This window comes from Xiphophorus couchianus, chromosome 19 (genome assembly GCF_001444195.1).
Source record: "Xiphophorus couchianus chromosome 19, X_couchianus-1.0, whole genome shotgun sequence".
Taxonomy (NCBI): domain Eukaryota; kingdom Metazoa; phylum Chordata; class Actinopteri; order Cyprinodontiformes; family Poeciliidae; genus Xiphophorus; species Xiphophorus couchianus.
This window is the reverse complement of record NC_040246.1, coordinates 10,493,440-10,519,795: the sequence shown is the minus strand read 5'-3', so window position 1 is coordinate 10,519,795 and position 26,356 is coordinate 10,493,440. Positions and strand designations below refer to the sequence as shown.

At 36.8% G+C, this 26,356-nt stretch overlaps 1 protein-coding gene across 2 annotated transcripts in view; it reads right to left on the bottom strand.

Annotated features, from left to right (window-relative positions):
* The window catches only part of babam2 (BRISC and BRCA1 A complex member 2), an 80,301-nt gene that overhangs the window by 30,225 nt on the left and 23,720 nt on the right, over positions 1–26,356 (bottom strand). For both annotated transcript variants that reach the window (XM_028001216.1, XM_028001217.1), the window contains exons 5-6: positions 24,057–24,251; positions 21,854–21,928 (exon numbers count right to left, since the gene is read on the bottom strand). In XM_028001216.1, the coding sequence (XP_027857017.1) occupies positions 21,854–21,928; positions 24,057–24,251 (270 nt within the window). The remainder of the gene's footprint in view (positions 1–21,853; positions 21,929–24,056; positions 24,252–26,356) is intronic.

The following is a 26,356-nucleotide window of genomic DNA, read 5'->3' as shown; positions in this document are numbered from 1 at the left end:
TGCCCATTTCTTCCTGTATCCTGTTAGGTTGGCGTCACTCGTCCCTCCACATGTTAACTGACAGCTGGGACTCCTATAAGTTACTTCTTAAAGAGCATCTTTCACTCCAAACACATTTTTAACTCTTTGTATTGTAACATATCTGAAATAGACCTTTTGCAACAAAAACGACTCATATTTTAAAAGAAAAGGTGCTAATACTGCCATGCTTACTGCTCTGCCTAAAAATACCTCCCCTAGCAGAACAGCCGGAAGTAACATAACTGGAGGGGTCCGTTCCGGACTGTGCAGATAAAAACATTGAACCAGGAGGAGGTGACAGATCCTGAACATTAAATCGACTACAGGTTTATGATAGAAAGAAATTAACAGTCAGTGGAAGAATCCGTATTGGCATTACAGCCATCAAATGACTCTAATTAAGAAACAGCTTTTTCCACGTTTCTTCTGATTTATCTTTGGTTATGAGCTCCAAACCCTTGAGGTTCTTGTCATCACCCTAATCTTTATCTCCCTTCACAGATTCAAGTCAGGATTGTATGGGACATTCCAAATTGTTAATATAACTTTCAATCTTAACTTCCATTTATATTAAGTTATTTAATTATGGGTCTTTATTGTAATTAGTTTTAAAATACAACATTTCAAATATTGTAACAGTAAAATCTTGATTTGTATAGTCAAATAGCACCAGTAGTTAAACTTTCCAAACATAATTTTTTTAAATAAAACTCTCCAGTCCTTAGTATGTAAATTCAAAAAACAGATAACAGGTAAGAGGTATGAATAAACTGTTTAAATAATTACCACATTCCTTATATTTTAAAGACACAATTTCACGTAATTTTCCACATAATTTCAGACCTGTGTTTATTTACATTCACTTTTTAAGTGTTTTTTCAAGTGCCGATGTACGTCTTTCTGCAAATGTTGGTAATGTTGGTACTTATTATGACCTTTTTGGTGAGTCAGTCCAATCTAATTTCAAAATTTTAGAAACCTGTAATAGCAGGAAAGAGGTTAAAAGTGCAATCTGTTGCAATAGCATTAACCGATGAGTTCTCCACCCTAAACGCCCACAAGTTTTGCATTCACTTCATGGAGATATGAGTGACCTCTGTCACAAAGTCACAAGCACTCTGTTCCCTGTAGATTTCAAGCAATCTAATATATTAGGATCAAAATGGTATAGCTGATATCTGAGTAGAAATACTGTGTAATGTGATAATTGAACTGGAGGTCAGTCATGCAAAGAGTGTACACATAGGAAAATATGCTCCACTGCGCCATGTTTCTCAGTGAGACAGTCAAAATCGGCTTCATTTAAAATCTGGTACCGACACAATTAGGCGAGCTGGTGAAATTTTCCTGTAACAAGCGTCATAAGTGTGACTGGGGCCAAGTGTAAATGATAGCGTGTCACTGCAATGATCTGGCCCGCGCTGCACAGCTTGTGCTAAGAGTGTGATAGTGGGGCTCACAGCCACAAGGGTGACTCAAAGTATGTGACATTGCATGTGGAAAATTAACGAATGCATATGGTATGTTCATGCTGATGACATAATACAGAGTGAGCCATCAGTCGACTGCCTCCTGATTTATACATCATGGTCCCAAGATGATGCCAAACATCTTAAAATGTATCTTTCATACAACATTTGCTGTACTGTGGAGCAAATGATTAAACTATCACACTTGTTTCTTTGCTGTAGTATTTCTGAGGCTGATGAAAGTGACTACATTAGGTTCAAAGTGCATGTTCAAAGCTGTTTTTATCCATCCCACTGTACTAGTAATGAACTATTCCAAGCTTAACTGGGATGCAGTGTTGGTTCTAAACAACTAGGGTTTGAGCTACTGCAGAAATTAGAGACATTCAAAGTAGTTAGAGACAGATTATGACTGCATTGGTCAGGCTTGGCTGGGCTCCTGGGATTTAGGTAAAAGTGCACCCAACCTCGATACCTTTCCCCCACAGTTGGGTGCAAAATGGACTTACAAGAGGAGCCTTAAGGTGCAAGGTTGTTTTTGCTCTACTGGGTGATGTATCTTATTAGTGGTGTTGCTTTGTAAAAATGTTTCCTCAACCAGAAAAAAAGCTAAGCAATCCCTCAAAACTAAAGGTGAATCTTGGTCTCAAGCAGTAGAGTTTGTATTTCGAGGTGGCGTCCTGTGTTTACCTATGGTCAGAAAATTTGGGACAGAATTCTCATTTCGCTCTAATAAATGTGACTGACAGCAGACAAAATATAAAAAATATAGGTACAGTAGAAAAGAGAAACTAAACATAAGTCACAGTGCCATCTTCTTCTATTTCTTTGCATTCATACAGTCAGAAACTGTACATGTGTTGATATTTTGTAATTAAAAATATAAACCAAGGTCTCTATGTTGGGGATTGAAAATTCATGATTTATTTTCTTTTAATCATTAAAGAAAGAAAATAATATATAAATCCATGAATAATAAGAGTCCATTTATAAACAGGTTGACATTAACTGAATTAAACACCATGTGTTTGCTGTTCTAGTGAGAGCAAAGATGTGGAGAAAAATAACCTGACGTGTGCACACTGCAATCTTCATGCCCATGTATTTATAAGTGTTATCGTGTTTATCGTTTGCAAGTTAAGGCAACTTCTCCAGAGCGAGACCAGTGAGGCGAATGGTATATATACTTTTTAAGTGCCTCGTTGGCCAGTAACCACTCAAGTCCAAAATCAGCCACCTGCTGGGTAATCGGTACATTCCCACTTCTGCAAAAACCATCTTAACTGCTGTATTTTGCCTGAAAGACCTATTTTAAAATGGACTGCAATTATATTACCCCAAAACAATTTGATGTGCAGTCTGGATGACCTACCATCTGCTGAAGCAGACACATTCAAAGGGTTTCTTCAATAATGTCTCCTTTCAGGTGTTTTTATTTCAGCTATGAAATGAAAACAAGAAATTACGTAAACAATGTCTCCATATAGTAAGCTTTCAGACAACATGAAGGTTGATCCAAAATCAGCTAACTGTTCAGCGCAATAAATCCATGTCAAAGTTGGTTGTAGCTTGAGCTTGGTCCACATGCTAAGATACTCATGCTGATTTCTGACTTGATTTTCTTTTGTATTGTTTTTTTCCACACTGAAGACATCTCAATAGCCACAAACTATTGTCATTGCTTCTTCTTCGTCGGCCATGTTTTTTTACTCTGAACTCATGTTTAATCTTGTGAGGTTTTGCGAGGTTTCCAATCTGACATCTAAATGTTTGTGAGTGAAAACTGTCCATGCATGGTGTGTTGTCTTTGCCACGCAGCTGGACATCACAGGTTATAATACCAATAGTTTATTTTTATTGTCGTGTGTAGGGTCTCTATTCAGGCATTATGGAAGCTGCATATATTCGATTTTACATGGACTGTTTAAAATGGCATGAAAATAACTGAAAATGACTTGATAATTTCTTCTAATAAGTGACTACTTAGTTCAGTTTAGAACTACTAAATCTAAATTAGTATTTCTTTTTTTTTTTGCATGAGACACCCAAAAGTATCAGGTGAAAAAAATTTGTACAATATGAAAATTCAAACCTGTATGATCTGCACAGCTAAGATTGAAACAGTCATTATCCGCATATAGAGAATACATGAAACTGCCTCCCATGATTATTTCAAAAGTAGTTGGTACCTTTATTTGTGAAAATCATTAAAATATCTTGCTGAGGCAAGACTTAAAAATTCCACAGATGATCTCCCTACAATCAAACTAAGCTCGAGCTATTTTACAAAAAAAAAGGCATACATTTCAGTGTCTTAATGAACTGAACTTAAAGAAAATGCTTTCTTACTGAAAAATCCTTTTTGCAATATATTTAAACAGATTTGTAGATACAGGCCTTAGATTAGGGGTGTCAAAATCCAGTCCTCAAGGGCCGGTGTCCTGCAACTTTTAGATGTACCTTTGCTGCACCACACCTGAATAGAATAATTAGGTCATTAGCAAGGTTCTGGAGAACTTATCTACACAAGGAGGAGGTAATTAAGCCATTCCATTCCAGCGTTTTGTAGCTGTGGCACATCTAAAAACTGCAGGACAGCGGCCCTCGAGGACTGGAGTTTGTCACCCCTGCCTTAGATGATCAAGAAATACTGGTAAAATCGCCAATTGTTAAATAAACTCATCAGTTTATGAGGAGGGTTAGCACAATTATGAGCCATTTCAGAAGTTATGTTGATTTCTAGACATTTCTGCAAAGGAGCAAATGCATCCATATTGCATCTAAACAACAACAACAACACCTTAATAGCTTAATGACTTTAGCCCTGATTTTATTTTTCACTCATTATAAACTGGTCAAACAATCAGAAGATAAACTGTAGAGGATCAGAAGGAATAAAACATACACTTATTAAAGGAAAAAAGAAACATATAGATAGCACACAACTTGTTTGAGAGCGCGGGCGGAAAGTAGGCCATATGGAAGTAATCCCACGGAGAAGTGCGCGGGGGGTGTGGGGTGGGCTGAGGTTTGGAGATGGAGGTGCGGGTGAGGGGGGGCTTGGGCTATACTCCTGAGACGGCAAAGCAGGAAACTTCTGATGCTCGGCTGGGGGTACAGGCAGGTGGGTGGGAATCTTCATTTAGAGATGCAGTGTGGGTGGTTATGGGAAGCGGGGGTGGGCGTTGGGGTTGCGGGTTGAAGATTTGCAGAGGGAGATGGGAGACGAACATGACCTTTGGTTTGCAGGAGTCAAACTGGGGTCACTGGAGCATCGGGGAATGGATTTGAGCTTGGTGATCTCTTATAACCCCTCTTAAGGCGGCGGTTTCTCTCTAACAGCCTCACTCATATGAGGATGCTGAGGTGCTCTCCATCATCTCCCTAAAGGAGATTGTTCTCACATTTATTCAAAAAAAGAGGTAATGGAAGCTTTTAATGCTGCACATGTTGAAAGGCATGAGTGTTTGATCATTTCCTGATATAGAAAACAGGCACTTTATTTTTATCTGCGAACAGGGAGGTAAAGAACATCGATAATACGGTGGGTTTTTAACAAGCACACACTGAACTCTATAAAACACTTTCAAATTAAAACAGCCTCTTTATTGTGAGTCCTCAAAACAACAAAAAAGGGAGAAAAAAAGCTACGCAATGCAACCAACGTATCGCCTGTGGTGTCATCATCATCAAGGTGAGAGCTACTGAGAAAATATGTGCCCTGAATGCATGACATCATGATGCAACATGTGACTCAGATACAGTGAGGAAACTGTTCATCATGTGCAAACAATTATCAATTCATCACCGTCAGAGCTGTTCTGTGGTATTAGTCACCGCATATGCTCCCACACCTAGCTACGATATGATAGAGCAAGACTTCATAGGCCAAACGTGTCATCAGCAGGATGAGAGTGTGCCGAGATAGTGAATGATGAATTCTCACTTCTGATGAGAAATCTGTAGTCAGGTTCAGGGATGCATAGCAAAAGGAAATTGGTAGCGCACAATGGGGAAAGCAAAGCAAAAATGTCTCTGTTCTATAAAAGTACCTAATTTTTTGCTCAATGATTTTGCACATTATAAGGAAAACCAAATGCAGTCATTCACTATAAAACATCGTAATTGATGTACCTGCTCTGGCTTGAATTTTGGGGGGAATAAACTTCCCTAATGCAAAACATTCTTTTCAACACATCAGTTTCATATGGAGAAGAAATACTGTTAAAAATAAGATTAAATTCAGAAATAAATCGAATATATTTATTTTGTTGCACCATTAAGGGTGTCTGATAAATGTCTGATCAAAATATCAAACATAAATTACTATTTAAATTTTTAGATATTATTTATCTCTGCCTCATTATTTTTTCTTTATGAAGACCTTTCTGTTTTTACAAAAGTAAATTTATTATTATTTTCTGCAGCCCTTTTATTTTCATATTTTTCCCTTACTAATATATTTACAAAAAATATTTTTCTAGATACTTTTTTTGTCCTTTTCGTCTAAACATGTTCCCCACCAGCAGAGTTCCTTGAGCTCATTTAATCCTATATTTTTGTATATACACATCGATTTTCACCCTTCGTATATAGGGTGGCTGCTCTACATTTAGACTATGGACCGCCCCTCATCTTTCTTTTTTACTTTCTAAATCTATGTAGCTATATATTTATAAAAAATAAAGCCTAAATAAATATGTATAATAATAGTCACCATAATAATATTTTTTAAAAATTAAACTGCTATTCAAGGAAGGTTTCTGTCCTGATTAAGAGTTAAGTCTCTATAATGTCAGCCCAATGTGTTGCTTTAATATTTCTCATGGCATTTTAAAATTTAATTAACTAATTTAAAATTAAAGCCCCATAAATCCAGGAAGGTTACTTAAATCAAAGATATATTTGATTTAGGTATGATCCTAAATCAAAAATAACCCTAATTCAAATAAGCTTGGAAAAATTATCTTTATTTCCAAGGTGATTGATTCAATTCAAACATATCACCTCAAAGTACTATTGACATATTTGCTAAATATTTTAGACCCATCTCACCAGGATCATCCTGCAATAGTTGGAGCTTAGTATATAGTGTTGAGTCTCTTCTTGTAGAAATTTTTAAATAACTTCCATTGTCTCAGCTAATTGCCAATGTTTAGGGCCAATCAGCCAACTGCTCGTTAGTTCTGTTCGTTCGTTCGTTAGAACTCTTGTTGCCTAGAGAACAGCTGACAGAATTAGACATTCTTGTTACATATTTGTTTCAGAAATGTTAATAAATATTAACAGTTAATTTCATATTTCACATCAGCAGAGTGAGACTCTATCTAATAGTATGAGTGGCCTGTAAAGCATAGATATAATTTAGACAATTTTAGCCACTGACAGACGTTTGTGAATAGGCTAAAATATCAGACTGAGAAACTTTCCATGACACAATCAGACTTGGGTAGGCCTTAGTCAACCTTCCAGCTCCACCGAAAAACAAAATCACTTCACTGTGAATGTGCTTTTGGTTTCTTTAGGCCTGTTTTTACAGGTCACCCTTGTTTTGACCTGACACAGAAACTTTCCTTTCTAGTCCCCAACCAACAGTTTGTTTGTTTTTTTATTTGACAAAAGAAACTGTTGGTAACAATCCTGCAGCCCTTTTATTTTCATATTTCTTCCCTCACTAACCTATTACACATTTATATGTCCCACTTTCTACTGATAAGGTTTTCTGAAAAAATAAAACTGAAACTTTAGAAAGTTTAAGTTCAATTGAAAAACAAAAACAAATATTTCTCTACTTGTAAGTTGTTTAGTGTTTTTCCTTTATGTGGGAGATGGCAGCTATCCAACAGGTTTTCTTTCAAACTGTTCCGGCCCAGAGCTGCATTTCTGGGTAATGTAGCATCCTTTACAATTTTAAGGAACTCCAGATATAGTTTGTTTAGAGGAAACATAAGCTCAGGCAGTTCATGAACATAACCTTGCAGGCATATTCCATGTTGGACCTGATTTTCCTGCTTTTGCCCAACAGAACGCTGAAGGAGATGCATATCAAACCACACCATTCACATACCTTCACACCTCCCACTTAATACTGATAAGATTTTCTGAAAAAGGAAAACTGAAATTTTAGAAAGTTTAAGTTCAGCTGAGAAACAAAACTAAATATTTCTCTACTTGTAAGTCATTTACTGTTTTTCCTGCATGTGAAAGATGGCAACTATCCATTCATTGAAAATCTAAAACTGAAACAGAGTGCTTAAGGAGTTTACCAGTAATAAATCTGTCATAACTTCAAATATTTACATTGGGCTCTGTGGGTGTTTCAGGGCGTGGGCACCATCAACCACAAACTGATATTTACAGGAATGCGGATCATAAGCTTTCTGCTTTTTTAAGTTTTAGGTGCTGGTTGCGGGCTATTCAGCTGTCCTCATGCACAGTCACATCTATTCCAGGTAATACACAGTAATTCATGGTGACCTCACTCTCCTCATGACCTCAGTGCACTGCTCTATTTATATAGCAATGAAGAATTATGAGAGTGTAAAAAACTATTTACTTATAGTGACTTATCTGAAAGCTCAACCTGACATCTCTTTTCAGTGTTACCAGCAGAGGACTGGACGTTCTACACAAAGTTGCTCTCACTTTACGTTTTTGTCTTGGGTGCAAGTCCAGTGCTTCCAGTAATCACTAAACCCACACAGTCACGCTACGTTTTAAACACCTACAAGTGGCAAAAACATGTTTGGAAGATTCAGGGGAAAAAAATCCTCTTTTCTTCAAGAAAGCTGAATGAAAACACTGCATTGCAAATAAATTTCTCTCTGCAATTTGATGAGAATTATGAGTCAAAGTTTCTCCACCAGTCTTAAAACACTTAAGATAAAAATAATGGAGAACATAAAAACCTGAATCATTAAATTTGCTATTAAAATTTGAGGAAGCGCAAAATAATTAACTGCGACTGACTTAAGACTTGTGAGACAGGATATGCAGTGCACAATGATGAATGGTTTTCAAAGCTGAAATCTAAAAGGTGTGGAGTGTATTTGAATTTACCCCCATTACTCTGATACACCTAAACAAAATTCATTTTACCCAATGAATTTGTTTCATTGGGTCCAATGAAACAAAATTTTAATTTTTGTTTCATTATTAATGAAACAAAATTAGTAATTAGGTGACTAATTAGTTACTAATTAGTCACCTAATTAGTAAACAGAAAACAAATACCATAAACAAACTTTTCCCAATCATGAGAAATGGATAAGTAGTAGATATGCACAAAGAGCAATCCTGGAAAAAAAATCTTTTAGATGCCGTGATTTCAGATTTCATACCAGAATGGAGTTCCATCTTTCTGTAGGATGGTGAACCTAACTGTGCCGTCACTGAAAGTCCCAATAAAATATGTTAAAGCTTGTGACTGTTAGGTTCCAAGTACATTTGTAACGGGCTGTATATAAAATGTGTTTTTTCCAGAGAAACAGGTGCTTTTTCAAAGATGCCACAGTGTTTGCTCGCACGCACAAATGATTAAAAACATAATTCTGCCCTTGATGGCTGGGCTGAAAACATCACTTTCTTACACGCGACTACACAGGTGCCCTTTGATTTCAGCTCTTTGGACACTGCATGGCTGCACTCTACTTTTCCTTTGTCACAGCCTGAAACAAGAGTAAGATGAAAGGATTTTATCATTAACAGAAGCAGTTTAATCCAGACTCCCTTTAACGTTTTCATTGTGAGACAATTTCTCAAAGCAGAACAAAGCCAGATGTTACAGCACCTGGCAGTGATCACAGCAGGCTCCCCAGATCTGCAGGGCTCATGAAGGAGACAAATCAGATGTAAAACTGGACCTCCAACAAAGTTGTTCGGCAGATCAGTCAATTAAAACAATAAACAATGACTTTAATTAGTTTCTGTGTCCTTCTCTGTGATCATGGCATACAAACTTCAAACAAGTGTCGACATGTGTTCAGGTTTTATGAACCAAAAATGGAGAGAATTTCTTAAAACAAAGAGTTTTAAAGCTTAAACCCAGGACTTTTATGCAACTCAAAATATTGTCTACTTTAAATGACATAAGTAGAATGGAGCTAGCTATTCTTAGTACTGCTTTTTGTGTCTTCCTCTCTATTTACTTATTAGCTGAAGTTCAATCTCTTAGCGGTGGATTCTCTAGATAATCTAACCGATACTGCACATGGATTTACCAATACTTGGTGACAATAAAACACAAATAAGCGATTCTTACAGAATAGCACTGCGGAGAGCATAACACAGAGAATCTGCGGCAATTATTTCAAGCAAAATTGTTAAAAACCAACAAGGGAAGGTTAAAACATTCTGTAAAGGAGCTAGAGCTGAGATAGCTGACATGCAGAACTGCTGCATCACCTGCCAAGAATGACTGCCAGAAAGAGACTTATGATCTACCAGTTAGCATCAATGTGCGTGCAGCTGTATTCCAGCATAAACCATCACCATCATACCAGTCAATTTAAGTCTCAAGAGGCAAATATATCCTTTCACTCGTACCTACAAAGAGAGAAACTGTCCAATTTAGTGTCTCTATACATACATTAAAATAAAATATACATGCACAACTACTGTATAAGTCATATAAAGCTAAAATTTAAATCAACTATGTTGTCAGACAAAACCGTGTACATAGTGATTGAAGACCACAGCTAAACTTATTGTTGCATCACATAACTGCTGTTTCATTATTTCCTGTACTGTACTTTGGTTTTGTGGGTGTTTAAAATGTTCCATAAATAAACTTGGTATGGTATAGCTGTATTTGCCATGTTAGCAAAATCTTAAACTTACAGCAGTTCCTGTGTGCTTGCAGCGCTGCTGTCTGAAAAGGTTTGCCCACTTTTTGAGATAAAAGCAACTCAGTTTGTATTGATGAGGATATTTAAAGAATACATTTTTTTTAGCATTATCATTAATACAACCCTAATAGCTACTTCTACTATGACTATAGAAAACATGTATAGGAGTTATTTTAAATTAGCACAGACCAACATAGTATCATTTCTTAAACCTCAAAGAGACAGAGGAACAACACTTTCCAAAAGGGGAAGTAAACGTTTAATGTGTTTTATAGTTCTCTAACGATGATGAATTTTAATAATGAAAAAAATAAATTGGAATTCATTAAAGCCAACCAGTTCTTGTGAGTACCATCTTACTTGGGAGTGTAGGTGTTAGTCATAGAAATATGTTGCCAAGTGTTTCAGCCCAACTCGTTAACAGATCTGTGGCAAATACCAGAGAGTTTGGGAGGAATTTTGCAGGCTATGATGTGAAGGTATGAATTCATCTGGACACATCTTTTTAATTTGGACTTGAAACACCAAGAGAAGTCTTTCCTCTTCTCACTGACATCAGGCTGAGGAATGATGTAACATTTACGTTAGATTATTACCAAACACCCTGTGGCCCACTGTATCCTCCTGTTTTGCAACTGCATAAAGTGTCTTGCAACAGAGAGGTTTCTGTTTGCTGCGTCAGCAATCTGCAGAGAGGAATGTGCATTTCCTGCCATCAGTTTGGACTGAAAGCTGCTGACCATATTTGGTGCTATTTTGTAATAATTCCAATTGGAAACCAGCTATTTGACATTATCTCCAGGCAAAATTGTTAATCACAAATCTGTAGTAAAGAAGTGATTTCTTGAGAAAAAAAAAAAAAATCCATTTGACTTCTTCTGCACTCTCACATACGATTTGAGTTTCAGACCTTTTATGCCTGACATTTAAATTCATCTTCAAGAGCACACCAAGCTATAATACATCCACCGTTTAAAAGCCATATAATTGTTTATCTGCATGGAAGCATTGGCTGGCCTTTTCAGATTTCACTCGCACACTACATTAGTGAAGCCCAAACTGGCAATTACTTGCCGATGTCTTTTGGGGAACTTGCTTTCTGAATAAATGCCACATTCTCAGTCTTGCACGAATATCCCATCAATCAACAACCTCTTTCCAAAAAAATCTAAATGAGGATGTGGCTTTATTAAAGAAAAAAAAATCCAATATTAAAAATTGGAAACAGATTTATATTTGGAGTTGATATCAGAAGTAGTTCAAGCAGTAGGGGAAGCATAGCTCCAGTTTCTGGAAAAAGTGACGTGCAAATTGACAAATTAAATGGCTTCTATGAGGTATAATAGTACATCCCAATACGTAAAATCACTCTGTAAAAGTTAATCCCAGTATTTCAATTCAAAACATTGGAAAAGAAACAAAATAAATTTAGATGTGCAATCCTAGGCTGGGGCTTCTTTTGGAGGCAATCAATCTGTGGTTCTGGTGATGTGTAAAAATAGCAAATGAGTCTTCAGCAAAATCTAAATAGTCATCTCTCTAAAGTTCGTCAGTAGAAGGATACATGAAATGTTCCAAAATGTCCTAGTTTACAACACTGCTGACTTTGCACTTGATGAAACACGAAGGACCAACACCAGCAGATGGCACGGCTTCCCAGATTTATGTACTAAAAATATTTATTTTGCCCCCTTTTCTGCCCCCCGTTATTGATCTTTCATAATTTTCTTATTTTCGGAGGGACTGAATTTTCAGTTTTCTTCAGATTTATTGTTAATTCTGCAAAACATAAGATAATTAAAATTACATTTCTTCCTAACCCATGGTAAGTGCTACATCATAAAAGACAATCACAACAACAACAAAAAATAATAAAAATAAGTTAAAAACATGAAAAGCTTGTGTCTTGAGTCTGAAGAGTCTAAAGCAGCATACTTATAAGGTGTGTAATGACTTCTTTTTGAGAATATTCAGCCTTCGTACTGCCTGTGGAATAACGCTGTTTCATAGTCTGGTTGTGCTGGCACGGACCCTTTGACTCGGCCCCTGTGTGCATGATACTGTATGTTCACTTGTCCTTTAAAAAATGGATTTCTTAGCAGTAACATCTGCTCCGTCTGACTGGTCACAGCTGGTCAAGCTGAAAATTAGTAGATGCCAGTCAAAACTCAATCCATCAATGCACCCCTAAGCCTTTTGTCATTTGATTTGTTGCTCATCAGAAAAATTTTATAATTTCAAATTAGAATATTCTACCCACCATTCTATTTTTTTTAGTTACTGTTTATAAAAAAATGGAAAATTGTGCTGTGTTTATTCAATACCCATCAAAATTCTGCTGCCTGCAGCCAGTGTGCCAGGACTAATGATTGTGTTTTTTGCAGGGTAGTCATTATGCCGCCACCCCTTCCAACAGCATAATTGTAAGTTTTAAGGACATTTCTTTTACAGAAAAAAAAAATATTTTCTTAAAATTGAAATTTCCAGGTATGACAGAAGGTGTGTCTTTTATTAATATAATTTAATATTTATTTCCCCATGACAATCCCATAACCCCAATTTTGTTGATGATAAAAAAAGGAAACAAATTTCCAGCTTATGAGCTTTATGACAATTTATTTCCATGATGTATGCAAAGATTGACTAAAATTTTTGTCTGCAGGCGTGATGCAAAACAGAAAGGGGCAAAATTACAATGCATATGCAATTATACAATGCATAGGTGCAAAGTGGGGCTGTGAACTGACTTTGAGTCTTTACGAGTTTTGCTTCATTTTTGCTTTATGAGTCATTTTGGGATTTTGTACTTTTGGGATCTTGTTAAGTTTAACCTTCTTTAGTGGTTCTTTGCTTTTGTTTTGCATCAGTACTAATTATCTTCTCAGCCAGTTACTCATTACCTCCCTCATTGTATTTATAGATCCGGGCTTATAAATGTTTTTTGTTAGATCCTCCTCTCAGCCACCACTGTGTTGAAGTGTTTCTCATGCTATGTTTGTCCTGTGTTTTTATATTTAGAGGTTGCATCATTTGGATTTCATGACTTTTGATGTTTTCCAAATAAAGCAGACTTAAAAATTCTTCTGCATGAGGTTTTTATCTACACTGGGTTTTTACCTGACTCTTTCGCATGTCACACAGAGACAGGCATAAGCAAACTAAACTGCCACTTGGGGTCCCCAAACAAACAGGGGCCTCCCATAAATAAGTGCATATGAACACAGACCACTGGTCAAAGAATTGTATATGTGCTTTATTATATTTGTTTGTTCACTATTTTAATTTAGGATTTAACTGAATTAGCAACTTTATTTTAAAAAAGTGCTGCAAATTACTTTGTTAGATTAAAAGAGCTACAATCTGATGCTTTGAGTTTAATCTGACCGTTTGGGCTCAGTTTGTTCACAAATAGATCTCAGCAAATAATAACCAATTTTCCATTATTAGTTTTAAGCTCAGCCAAGCAAACTCTGTCCACTCTCTCAGATTTCACTAGATCTATCATGAAACACTGTTATTTATTTATTTCAAGTATCACCCCTTGAGATGTACCATCTCATTTTCAAGGGGATCCTTATAAAACGTAAATATAATCAATAATTCAAATTATTAGTGAGGGTAATGCTCTTAACAGATAGAGGGGCTTCAAATCTAATTCTGCTTAAGGCTCCATAAAACCTTGGGCCGGCCCTGGTGACAAAAACAGCTTTCAAATAACATTTAATGAAATAATTTGTTTCTATTATGAGTAATAAAAGTAATGAGCAAACAGCAGCTCACATTCAAATGGTAAATAATGGATGTAGTGGCTCCAAGAGAGGCTGAACAAAAAAAACAGAGATGAGACAGAGCTGAGCCAGAGGAGCAGCACACATCATGGGAGTAACCTGCAATTATTTTATAGCTCTTAAGATTCCTGAGCTCTTAGTCAGTGTTTACCGTGCAGGGGCAAGGCAAGGCCACAAATTACAACCGCTGCTTTGGCACCAAATGCTCATAAGTCACGCACATGCATAGGCCTTCTTTCAAAGTGGCACACAGGCTGAAATTTAAAAAAAAGCTAACGGGTAATGAAGACAGGTCAACCCTTCTGTAATCTTCATTCCTAATATTTGTCTCACATGATGTTCAAAATCTGTAGTCAATTTAAGCTGCATCAGTCACACCATACGATACAGCGAATCTTCAGCAGAGCTCTGCTTTGTCACATTCACCTGCTTGCAAAGTGACAGTTATAAGTGAGTGGGTGTTCATGGATCTGCATGTGTCTGTAAAGCGTCCACAGGGTTGTTTTTCCAGGTCTGTGGAGAGAATTGTGAAAGACCCATCATGTGATGAAGTGGGCTATCTTCAGCCACGACTTCTCCAAAAGCTCAACTGCCACATGGAGAGGGACAGCAAACCGCAACAACGACAGCCTCATGGGAGGTTGAGAAAGGAGTAGCAATTATGTGGCAACCGCAGAGGTAAAGTGACCACGGCTGCTGCAGGCTGATGAGCCTTCTGGCTTATCTCTTAGGAAGCTGAAGTAGCCATCTAGCCCACACGGAGAGAAAATTGGGCATAAGATCAGGTTAGAATTTGGACAAATACAAAAATAACCACCAATGGCTTTCATGCATTCCCGTGTGAGGATTCAGTGATGTTGGGTTCCACATAAGTGACTTTGTGTCATTTTGGAGCTTACTAAATCCAGGTTCCTGAAGGGGTGGTGTGGAGTTGTTAGTTACAGAATTACTCAGCTCCTCAGACTGAAAACTATGGTACTATGGCATCACAAATACAGCCCTGAAAGACTTTAACAAGCTTACTTCTGCAGTTTTTAACGCTTAGTCATGAAGACTTTACGTTAACGTGATAAAGCCAACCAAATGGTGGTACTCAGCAGCCTGTAGCAATACACAGACCAAATTTTCCATTAAAGTCAAAACTTAGATCTAAGAATGTAATCAAACACAACGTCCTGTAAGTATCATTCACTTTCAGGTTTGGAAACAAATGGGGTTTGGTCATCTGTATCCTTTGTGACAAACCTAACTAGAAACATAAAATCTTGCAAAATGTACAATAAAGGATTCTGCATACTGCAGTTCATGTGGAAGACTTTATCAAGAGTGCATAAAAGAAATCTGTTTTTATTGCAATTATCACTGGACAGTCTCATTAGATTTTGAAGTGCATGTTGTTAAAAAGTCAGACTTTCCGTCATGGACTTCTAATTCTGGGCCCCTATTGTATGTTTTAATAACAAGCAACTTCCAGCTTTCCCCTTCTGAGTAAGATTAAATCAAATTACATTTTATAAAAGCAACATAAACACATAAAAGTTAACTTTTTAAAATAAAAATAAAAACATACTGTCCCTATAAATCCAGTATGTAATGTTTTGAAACAATAATTTTGTTCTGTATTTTCCCAGCAAAGCCTGGAAAGTCAAAAGGAAAAAATTATGCATGAAGTTCTCTGTAAGAGCCCTGACTCATGTTTGGTTTAACATTTCCCTTCCACGCAGTCAGACACAGATAATCCTGGAGAGCCAGAATTTTCCCTCAAATCAATCAAACGCCCATCAGATCTTGTTTGTCACAAATAAGTAGCATCTTATGGTCAGTTGTTCAGTTGGTTTATACATTTTGTTGTTAATAATTTTGAAATTGAGATAAAATCAATCCATCTAAAGACAAACTTTTCTGCTTACGTCACATAAGGTTACTGAACAGAGTTCCATTGAGTCTCTCCATTTATTATTCCATATCTGTAAGCTGTTTAAACTTCCCAATCAAAAAGTGTTTACTTGTCCTCTATATGAATGCACCAGAGTTGTATATGTGAAAACTGCTTGAATGCGGGAGTAAATAGAGTCAAACACATAAGGCTGCACTATTTCCAACAGAAATGCTTCAACATCTGTCTCAAATTCTGTTTAAAGTCACTCGTCCACCACAATGTTTGCTAATGTCGACTGATCAGCTTCATTCTTGTGGCTTGTGTGATGTCATGGACCCACGGAGCAGATTTAACTGTTGTTATTTTTTGGTGGGCTTTGGAAAAAGGCAGTATGTTGTGAAATCCTGTGCAGGAAATTACTTTCCTGCACTTCATTACTAAACTGTGTTCATTTTGTGAATGTGCATTTAGTTAGGAAGAAAAAAACATTTATAGTATCTTAAAAATGCCTTGATCAATAGTTTTGGCTTAAATCCTTAATTTCATTAGCAGCAATAAAGTGGCTGTTTTTTTTTATTTATCACAATGACAAAGTAAAAATGTCACAGTTAAGAAAAGCTGGGATGGAACACCATTAGTCTGTCTTCATCTTGAGTGTGGCTCTGGGTTGAGAGGAGATCCCAACATAGTGCCACAGAGGAGGGAGGCTGTGTTAAACAACATGTTCTGAGACAATTCCTGAAGCAAAATGAAATACTCCTTTCCCAGCCTCACTTCATCTCATAAAAAAGCTTACCTTAAAAAGCATTCAGCATTAAAAAATATATATATATTAAAATGAGAAATCGGGCACTAGGTTCTCACTTCTATAAATGGTGTGAAAAGGTCAAAATGGTAAATGGACTAATTAGTACAATTTTAAAAGTTTGGGGGTATAACTTTTGCTGAAGACTGATTTGAGTCTTGATTACATGGATTAAATATATATATATATATATATATATATATATATTTGTTTTAAATAGAGAGGAAATGAAAAGACAGTTCAGCGATGGTGGCGCAGCCAATAAAAGGAAAGAATGAGAGCCCATGGCTCTGCTTCACCCCGACCCTTCCCGTTGGCTCCCGCCTGTGGATCTCCGAAGGTTAAAGCAAGCACGTGCGGCAGGGGGAAGGGGCAACAAGGGTGTGCAACCGAAAATAATTAGAGTACAAATAATTAGATACAAGAGCTCTTAGTGAAGCATGCATAGCTTGTACAGACAAAAACAACCATGCAGGGATGCCAAGGGCTTGGTGCTAACATCCCGTGGGTCGTTTTTTACCAGAGGGACAAATGGGGGAAAGCAATGCTTAGCAGGAGGGACAGAGAAAGGGTCCAAACTGAGCAGAAGCAAATTAAGTAGTGGGAAAAAAATTTGGTGAACAGTCATACTTGGATAATGAAAACAACTCACTTTGTATAAACATGAGAAGTGAGGTTTAAAAAAATAAAATTTTTGTGTAAAACATAAACTGAAGTCTAAAAATCTTATATAGGAAGCAGCCATTTCCACGGGAAGTTTACAACATTTTTATTTTTAAATGAAGTTTTAAGCTGCATTATGAGCAACACAACATGACTGTTTTTATTCATTCTATTTTTATTTTTTATATATACAGTATGTATGTATGTATGCATAATCCTACAAAAAGATGGCAGGATAGACCATTCTAAAAAAAAAAAATACAGGACAGAAACCAGTATTAACAAGTGGCACCATTGCATGACCTGTTTTGCAAAGAAGAACGGGCAGCAATTTCAGTCACCGGATGTGCAGAGCTGGTACAAACATGCCCTAAAATATTTGCAGCTGTAATTGCAGCTAAAGGTGGTTAGACAAAGTATTGCATCAGGGGGGCTGAATACTTTTTTTTTTTTTTGCACACCACAATTTCAGTTTTTTTATTTGTAAAATAAATTTTTAATTATATATAATTTTTCATTCTACTTCACACTTTGTGTTGGTCTTTCACATAAAACTCCAATGAACTATATTTAAGTTTGCGGAGGTAATGTGACAAAATATGGAAAAGGTCGAGGGGTATGAATACTTTTGCCAGCCACTGTGCTTTACATTTGAATGTCACTAAGTGACTGTGAACTATACAAGCACTTAACAGATGTGCCAAAGCTGCTGCAACACTGAGTTACTTTAAATCCAGGCTAAGAACCTGATTGTGTAGCACATCCTTTGATTCATAAGAGCACATAAATTAATTCTAGTCTGGATTTCAACTTTTTATAACTTTAATTTATTTTGCCTCTGCAATGTAATGTCTTTTTATTATAGTTTCATCATGTAAAGCATTTTGTACTGCCTTGTTGCTACACAAATAAACTTCTACTAAAACAACAGCGACAAAGTTTATTGTAGCACTAATTTGTCCTTCTAAATACAGTATCTCTTCAGTAATTTGTTTAGCCCCTGGTATGTAGGGTAGAAACATGAAGGGTCAGATCCCCAGATAAAAGTTTCTGCAGCCAGCAAAACCTAAAACCAGTCATCATGCATTCATATCCCAATGCAAACAAAAACATAAACAACAGCGAGTGCCCGAACAACCAACGACAGAGGCTCGAGGACCCAAGCGCATCAATCTTTCTCTGTCGCACACATAAACACACAAGATCTGCAGTCACTTCATAGCTGGTGACACGGGTCACTGCTTGTGGGGAAACAAAGCTCAAGTGAAGCGAGAGCGGCGAGCTCAGTCACGAATGTGGCGTCGGACCACGCTCATGAGAGTGGACAAGAGACAAGCTGGAGCTGCTCTTGTACTTTACTGAGTACAAAACCAAGGATAGATATAGTGGTGGATAGATATTATGGAGATGGGGGCCGTCAAGGGGGAGGTAATTTATTCATTGTTATCATTTCATTAAATATTTTTTTGTTTTAAATTTGTTCTTAAATTTATATTTGCTTTTATTAGATTTTGTCTCATATTTTTCCATTTCTTTGTATTAGATTCTTCATAGTTGTTTAAATTTACTAATAAATTGTTTAACTTAGAGTTTTTTATGTTTATGTATTTTTCACCTGAGGTTACAAATTTAGTTTTTGTTTGCCTTTTGATGGGCACAGGTGATAGTTTTAGTTGTGCAGGCATTACTACAAAAAAAAAAAAAAAAAATCTGAGTTGTGAGAGGGGAAATGCCAAAGCTAATTAAAAAGGTGCAAGCTACTGCAATTCCAAAGGGATGACAAGCAAGAGATCAAGGTGCAATCAAAGCCCGAGACACTAAAATAGTGCTCAAGAGAACTGCATGGACTTTAAAAAAGAAACTGCCAACATCCATCTGTGTGCATCTCACTTTCCTTCATGTCTGCTCTCAGCGTCCTTCCCTCTCTTTCACGCTGACCCACTCCCTCCCCCCAACACCCTCCACCACCTTTGAAAATAACTAAATAAATAAACTAGCTCTCCTCCCTCCACCCCGAGGCCGGATGGTCTGTGCATGAAGGTAAACATGTCCACTGTCGTGAGCTCAGACCATGCGGATGCTTCGCTTCAGGTAACGGTCGTCCTCCACGGCTCTGTGCCCACCAGCAACATCTCGCCGTTCGCTAGCGAAGCACGGTAGCTTGCGTCTAAACAGATTTCTGCTTCACTGCCAAACTGGCGTTCCTCAAGCAAGGACATCCATGGATTTGTTAGAAGGTTGATTAAAATCAGGGTCAACAGTCCAACCTCCATCTACAGCACCTGATTTAGAGTTAATATTCTTACTCCAAAGATACTTGGTTACTTACAAAGTAAAAATCTTACATTTAAATGGTTATGAACTACTATTTAAGAACAAAAACATATGAGCATATAAACTATCTGTTTGGAGCTGCAGTGTTTGCATAGACATTAGCCAGTTCACAGACAGTTTTATCATTTTTGATAATTCAATTTGAGCAACAGATCATTAAATGTTTAGCGGGATATACCAGTGTCTAATGATGCTCTGGGGCATAGAAGAGTAACAACAACTGGTTTAATTGTCAGATGTATTCATGTATTCAACTGAAGAAGCCGAGTTTTTAATTGGCCAAGACAGAGATTATTTTGCAGGAAAAACTAAGCTGGATTCAGCTGTTCTTTCTGGTAATTATTAAACCAATGGAGGCAGATAAGATCATTTGATAAGATCGGTTTCGCATGCAAGTATCAGCCAATTGCCGACCACCCAAAATTAAATAAATCAGCACCGCTCGATTTGTGCACAACTATTCCTTATCATTAACATTCATTTTGAAAAATAAATACATTTTTCTATTTTTCATCACAATCAAAAACATGTATGTTTTAGATTTCAGACATGTTCTTGCAGCCACTTGACACATCTTTTCAGTTTCTGTGCATATGGAAAAGAAAAAAAAATAAATTATGTTAATCACTACAATCTTGCATGTTTCATCATTGACCTAATAGAAGGCTTTAAGTTGAGTGGCTAAGCACATGTACATATTTCATACAAAGGATGTGCACGATGTATAATCCACTGAGTATTAAACTTGTAGTTCCACCGCTTCTTTGTGTGGGATTATATAGAGTTTTTTCATCTGCTCTGTCAGAAGCGATTGCAGGAATAAATTAATTACACTTCAGCTGCCCTGCAACACCACAGAGTTGCATGCAGAGCAGAAATGTGCAATGCATGGAAACGATTGACTCAAGAATACACACACACTGACAGAAGCAATCGCATGACAACTGTCAAAATGAAAATTCAGGTCATCGGTTTTGGGATGCGGTCCAGTACTGCCTATATGCAGCACGGGCCCTTTCCCTTGGAACGCGTAGGTGGACAAGGTGTAGGCTGATGATGTTCATTACTTTTCTTTCTTCAAGTCTTCAAGCACTCCCTTACTGATACTATGTATACCCCCAGCTGCCAAATATGGCACAATACTGAGAGCGTATATGAAAAAGATATGATAAGGGTGACAGGAACATTAATATATGTTCGAGATTTGGTTTAGCAGTCAAAAAAACTAAATATTTCAGAGTTACTTGACAATATTGTTTCACAGCTTTTAGGGCCACCACCACCCACTGGCTAAAGGTCAGCGAGTGTGTGCATCCTTTCTGCAAGTGACAGCCAGCATGTCACCAATAAAGCTTCCCTCGGGGCTCGGCTTAAACCTTTTTCTTGGCTAAAATCTCACAGGGACAAAAATAAATGAAATCAAATTCCCAGAATGAGGGGAAATGTGGCTGTGAAATGTGACTGACTTGATGAGTCCATTCACAGCCTGCTTACAGAGAGAGACGAGTCTCGGGGCCTCAGGTCTGACGAGATAAAGCTGATGATGGTTGCTGTTTCCCGTATGTTTACCATCACGGGCACAGGCCAGGCTGGAAGAGGCCGGAGAGTGGAAGCCTCCGGCCTCTAAAGATCATCAGCGAGGGAAGAGAAAGAGGGAGCAGAGACAGACATGGAAATATTTATAGATATATTCAGTGTGTGTGTGTGCGTACTGTATTCAAGCTAGGCTGCCTGCAGACACCACGCGGCTCAGAGCAGATTCACAGTGACAGTTGCTGATTAGTCAACTTACAGCCTCTCAACACTGAGGCCTCCACACACGCATACACAGCTGCACTGCAGTTCATTTGAATAAATCCCTCTGTTATTGACACAAACATTCAAAAGACACTGACATATGTAAACAAATGCATACTTGTAATAACCAAGAACAGCTCATGTAATGACTGATCCTGACGTCTGCAGCCGCGTCTGCACAGCATACAGGAAGTGTGTGTTTCGACAGATGCTCATGGTTGATGTGGTTTCCAGGTTGGTGTGGTAACTACCTTGAGAAGATAAACTGGGATGTTGCTGAAGTCCACTGGGAGTTTAAGGAGGAAACGGGCTGAAAACTCTCCTGTCTGGAAACACACAAAACAGAAGTGGAGAGTATCAGAAAAATGAAAGACACAACATCAAATAAATTCAAAATGAATTTAAAGCTTTATATAAACAAGTTTTATTTAAGTTTCTCATAAAATGTCCCGCTGCTCCCAGAGTGTTGGTAAACATTTTCCAAATCAAATCTCATACTAAACCGTACCACAATAAAAACATGACAATGCTTTTAATGTTCATGAATCAGGATTTACAGGAAGACCAGAGTTTTAAAATAGTAGAAGCCTGCTTTAACCTTGGTATCCATCTTGGACTAAACTTCAACAAGTAGTTTAGTCCAAGATGGAATAACAAGTCTGGATTTGTACAAGCTATAAGCTATATGAGTTACAAAAGGAGAGTACTGTTTTTAACAGAACATTAAAATTCTTAAAAATTCTTGAACTGTTTTAGTTCCCGATATAAAGAAACAAAACATGATCGAACATTAACAAATTAAAATTTATTATGGTCTGACCTAATACCAGATTACCTTTAAATAGATGGTGTTATATATTTTATCTTATAGCACAATCAAGTACTCATGTTACCTTCAATTGTTATAAAAATTCTCTACATATCAGACACAACTTAAAATAAATTTGACTTTGACATTTGACACATTGAAATTGGCTGCCACGGAAGATTAAAGTATTTCTCAAACATCCATGAAAGAATCCAAGCTCCAGGTATGTTTGTAATGAAGGAATAATATAGTAACATGATATAAAGCTCAACAAAGTGAATTTTACATAATGCCCCTCTCTTAAAATTTTCTCTTAAGAATTTTTCAGGAGATTTTTTTTTCCATAAACGGGCCAGGGTATGGCCTCTCTCACCCAACTGTAGTGTGTGCATGTCATGCGGACACAAGAATCTGTCTGATATCAATGTATTTATTTTTTGCAACCAGTGCTTATGTTTAGTCCTCAACTGTTGCAACCAGTACTTCTTTCCATTTGATTTGCCATTTCCAATAACAGATCAACATTACCATGGTGACACGACAGCACACATCAAGGTCCAAGACCACCTATCAACAGACACGGTGACGGCCAAGTTCAGTTAGCAGACTCTCAGACGTTTGTCCATCCCACTCTGTAAGGGCCACTGCTATTTAACAAGCAGCACAGAAGGAGTTTAAGTCTTCAACACCGTTAGAGGGAAAAGGTTTTTCCTGATGTGAAAAGGTACAGGATATGTCTAAATAACAATGAAAAATCAGCCTCAGAAAAGAATGAAGCACAAACTCAAACTTAATAAGAGAAATATAGAGTTTGCTAATGAAGGAAAAAATATTTCTACCAAAAGACTGCATTAGTCTGGTGCTTAGAAGTGAAGTTTTAGCAAAAACATTTGTCAGATTAACTGCAAAATAGTTCTTATTGATTTTTTTTGTCACAGAAATTAATTGTAGGTTTATTTAAGATGACACATATTGCTTATTTGATTTTTTTTTAGGTAAGTAAATGTCAATAATGCAGCATATTTTGTCTTACTTGATTTCATATTTATTAAAATACAAGAAAAGATTAAAATAAAACTACAGCACACACATTTGAGAGAGAAAGAAAAAGGAGAAAAGTTAAAGAAATTCAGGAAATACAAATGAATATTAATCTGCTCTTTTTCTTTAATTAAAATTAAATGTGACCAATTCTCTCCAGTCTTCTTGACTGGGAATTTCTGTCCTTATGCAGCAAGACTCTGCTGAAAAACATTGATAATCACCATCTAATATCCTTAAACATATATTCTCTGAAGCTTTTCCAACACAGAACTTCACCAGTTGGGTTTTGTGGCTTCCTATTCTCAGAATTGTTTTTGTTACAAATTTATACATAACGACACATGTGGCCAACATCAGATAACAGCAATTTAAAGCAGGAAGCAAGACGTCTTATGACACAATTGTTCCTGTTGATTGTTTTTAAATTTCTTTTAGATTGTAATCCTGCAATATTACAAAACAAGAGTCATATGACAATTGCAACATTTTGTTGTCCGAGGACAGCATTACTTTAGTTTAATTACATGTGACTTATCTTTCTTTTACTTCAGCATCTTTTTTTTCTCATAACAATCCTGCTAGATATATATAAAAGTTCTTACCCAGCTGTTTTTCCGTCCAGCATAAATCTCCAGATTCCGTCCGTAGCTGGGATCTTCCAGCAGGCTGTCGTACTCAAACAGGAGCCGGGAGCTCTCGCGCAGGCGCTGGCACTGGTACTGATGGTACTGCTGGATGAGCTCCTTCACCAGCTGAAGCAAACTCTCTGGGTTTCCAGCATCCCAGTGGACCAAGTGCTGGAGAAGACATCAAAGATGGGAAAAACAGAAAAAAGAAAGGAATTAAAGTTGTACTATAGTGTAAAGTAAATGAACAAAGAGCGCTGTCTAGGCCTTTTCATGATCGATTAGAGCAAAGCAGGCAAGACATTTTTTTAAACTGCATATAGTGCAAATTAAACTCAACTGTATGCACCTAAAATTTATTTTTTATACTGAACTACTTGTTTCAGATATTTTAACTCATGGAAAAGCAACTTTAGTGTGGTATAACTATAAGGAGCAGAAAATAGTCCTGTTGTAGCATCCGGGAAAAATATGGTAACTAAAAACAAATGTGTCCCAGAAGGAGGAAGAAAAGTCTTATTCCTATTAAAAGAGCATAAAGGAAGCAAGCTGTGCTGAAGGATGTCCTGATTTACATTGATATGGAAAAGTACTGAACCATCTGACTCCAGCTGTAAACAGCAGTGATATTTATACCGTGGATAATTTACTGTCAAATGAAAGGCTTAGAAAGAAATTTATCTAGTTTTAATTTTTGTTCCTAAAGATGAACAATCTATTCATGAATGGAATGTTAAAAATGTTTATTATATGTAAACAATAATATTGTGACAAAAAATATTGAATGACTTTGCTCTTCTAATGTTACTCTCAAAGTGCCTGCAATATATAGGAATTATTTTCAAATCAGGGCAAAAAAAAGCACTGTTCATTTTTACATGTATATAACACAGTTTGAGTCTTAACTCCATTTTAAACAAGAAAAAAAATCCAATTTTGCCACACATCAAAATTTTTTGAGGTTATTGTTGTATTTCTACTGTGCTGTATTTTAAAAATCAGACAGTTTTCCCTTCTTTCGGCTCCAAACATGTCCACAGTCAAGACAATGTCAAGTACTTGTGATGTAACATTATAAAACAATGATTAAAAAAAAAAAATCGTAATGCAAAGGGGGAAAACAAACAGCCCAATTAGGGAGGAACCTTTAAAAAATAAAACAAGTGAAATTAATTAAAGAGATTATGATTAACATAAATGAAGTCATGTTGTCGTGGGCACATTGTCCTGACATTTGCTTATTTGCATCCTTCAGCCAAAGCTACAATTAGCAGTGAAGTTACTATGGATTGAACGGATCTCATTGTTCAAATGTATCAGTCAGAAGAATTAGGATATACGATAAAAAGACAAGGCCACAAACTATATAAAGAGACAAAAGAACCAGAAAATAATCTCCAATAGTTTATGGTAAGCACTGTTTGTGATCTACCATCTTCATAAAGAAGTGTTCCAAGAGAAAAGCCTCCTTTTTCAAAGAAAGCATCCAGACCCATCTAAATTCTCCCAAAGCCTTGTGGATCTGATCTGATTAAACCAAATTTGAACCTCTGGTTATGTTATCAGGTTTATTATAAGGTTTGTCCAATTCTAAAATGTTTGTTGGGCTCAACACAAAATGACACATTGCCAAAAGAACAGAGTTTGCAGAGAGATCATTAAAGGTTTACGTTTTCCAAGCCAGAGTTCAGAACAAAATCTGTTAGAAAACATCTATCCTCAGAAGAAGAGAGCAGATGTCAGAGTACCAATCTTTAATAAAAGTTAAAGATTGCTTCAGGATGTGTACACTTACTGATTAAATGTATAGGTTAAATGCCCCACTAAATTTTAGAAAAGTTTTGAAACTCTTTATTACAGACAACTAACATTTCATCACTCTGTGTCAAATGATAGAAAGGAGAAACTGAATGAAATTTCTTGGAATTATAGGTTTGCAATGAGACCTAAAAATGAAAGTGACTTCTCCCTCAATTCATTCTGAAAGTAAAAGAGTGTTTTCTAACTAAACGAGCCTTGTAAATCTGATAACATAAGCATCTTGGCAAGGTAAATGTGTAACTTGGCTGCACACAAGCATAAAAAATGAAAACCGGTCTAAGTAAAAACCAGGACATTTAAATACACATCCGTTCAGTGGGAGGATTAATTGGGGTGGGAATTAACCATTAATACCAGCTACATTTAGATGACAAAAGCAGGATGTTTCTGACTTGCAATAGCTTGTCTCCACAACTGTCTGTCTGCAGGCCTGTATCAGCCCAAAGGAGAAAGCT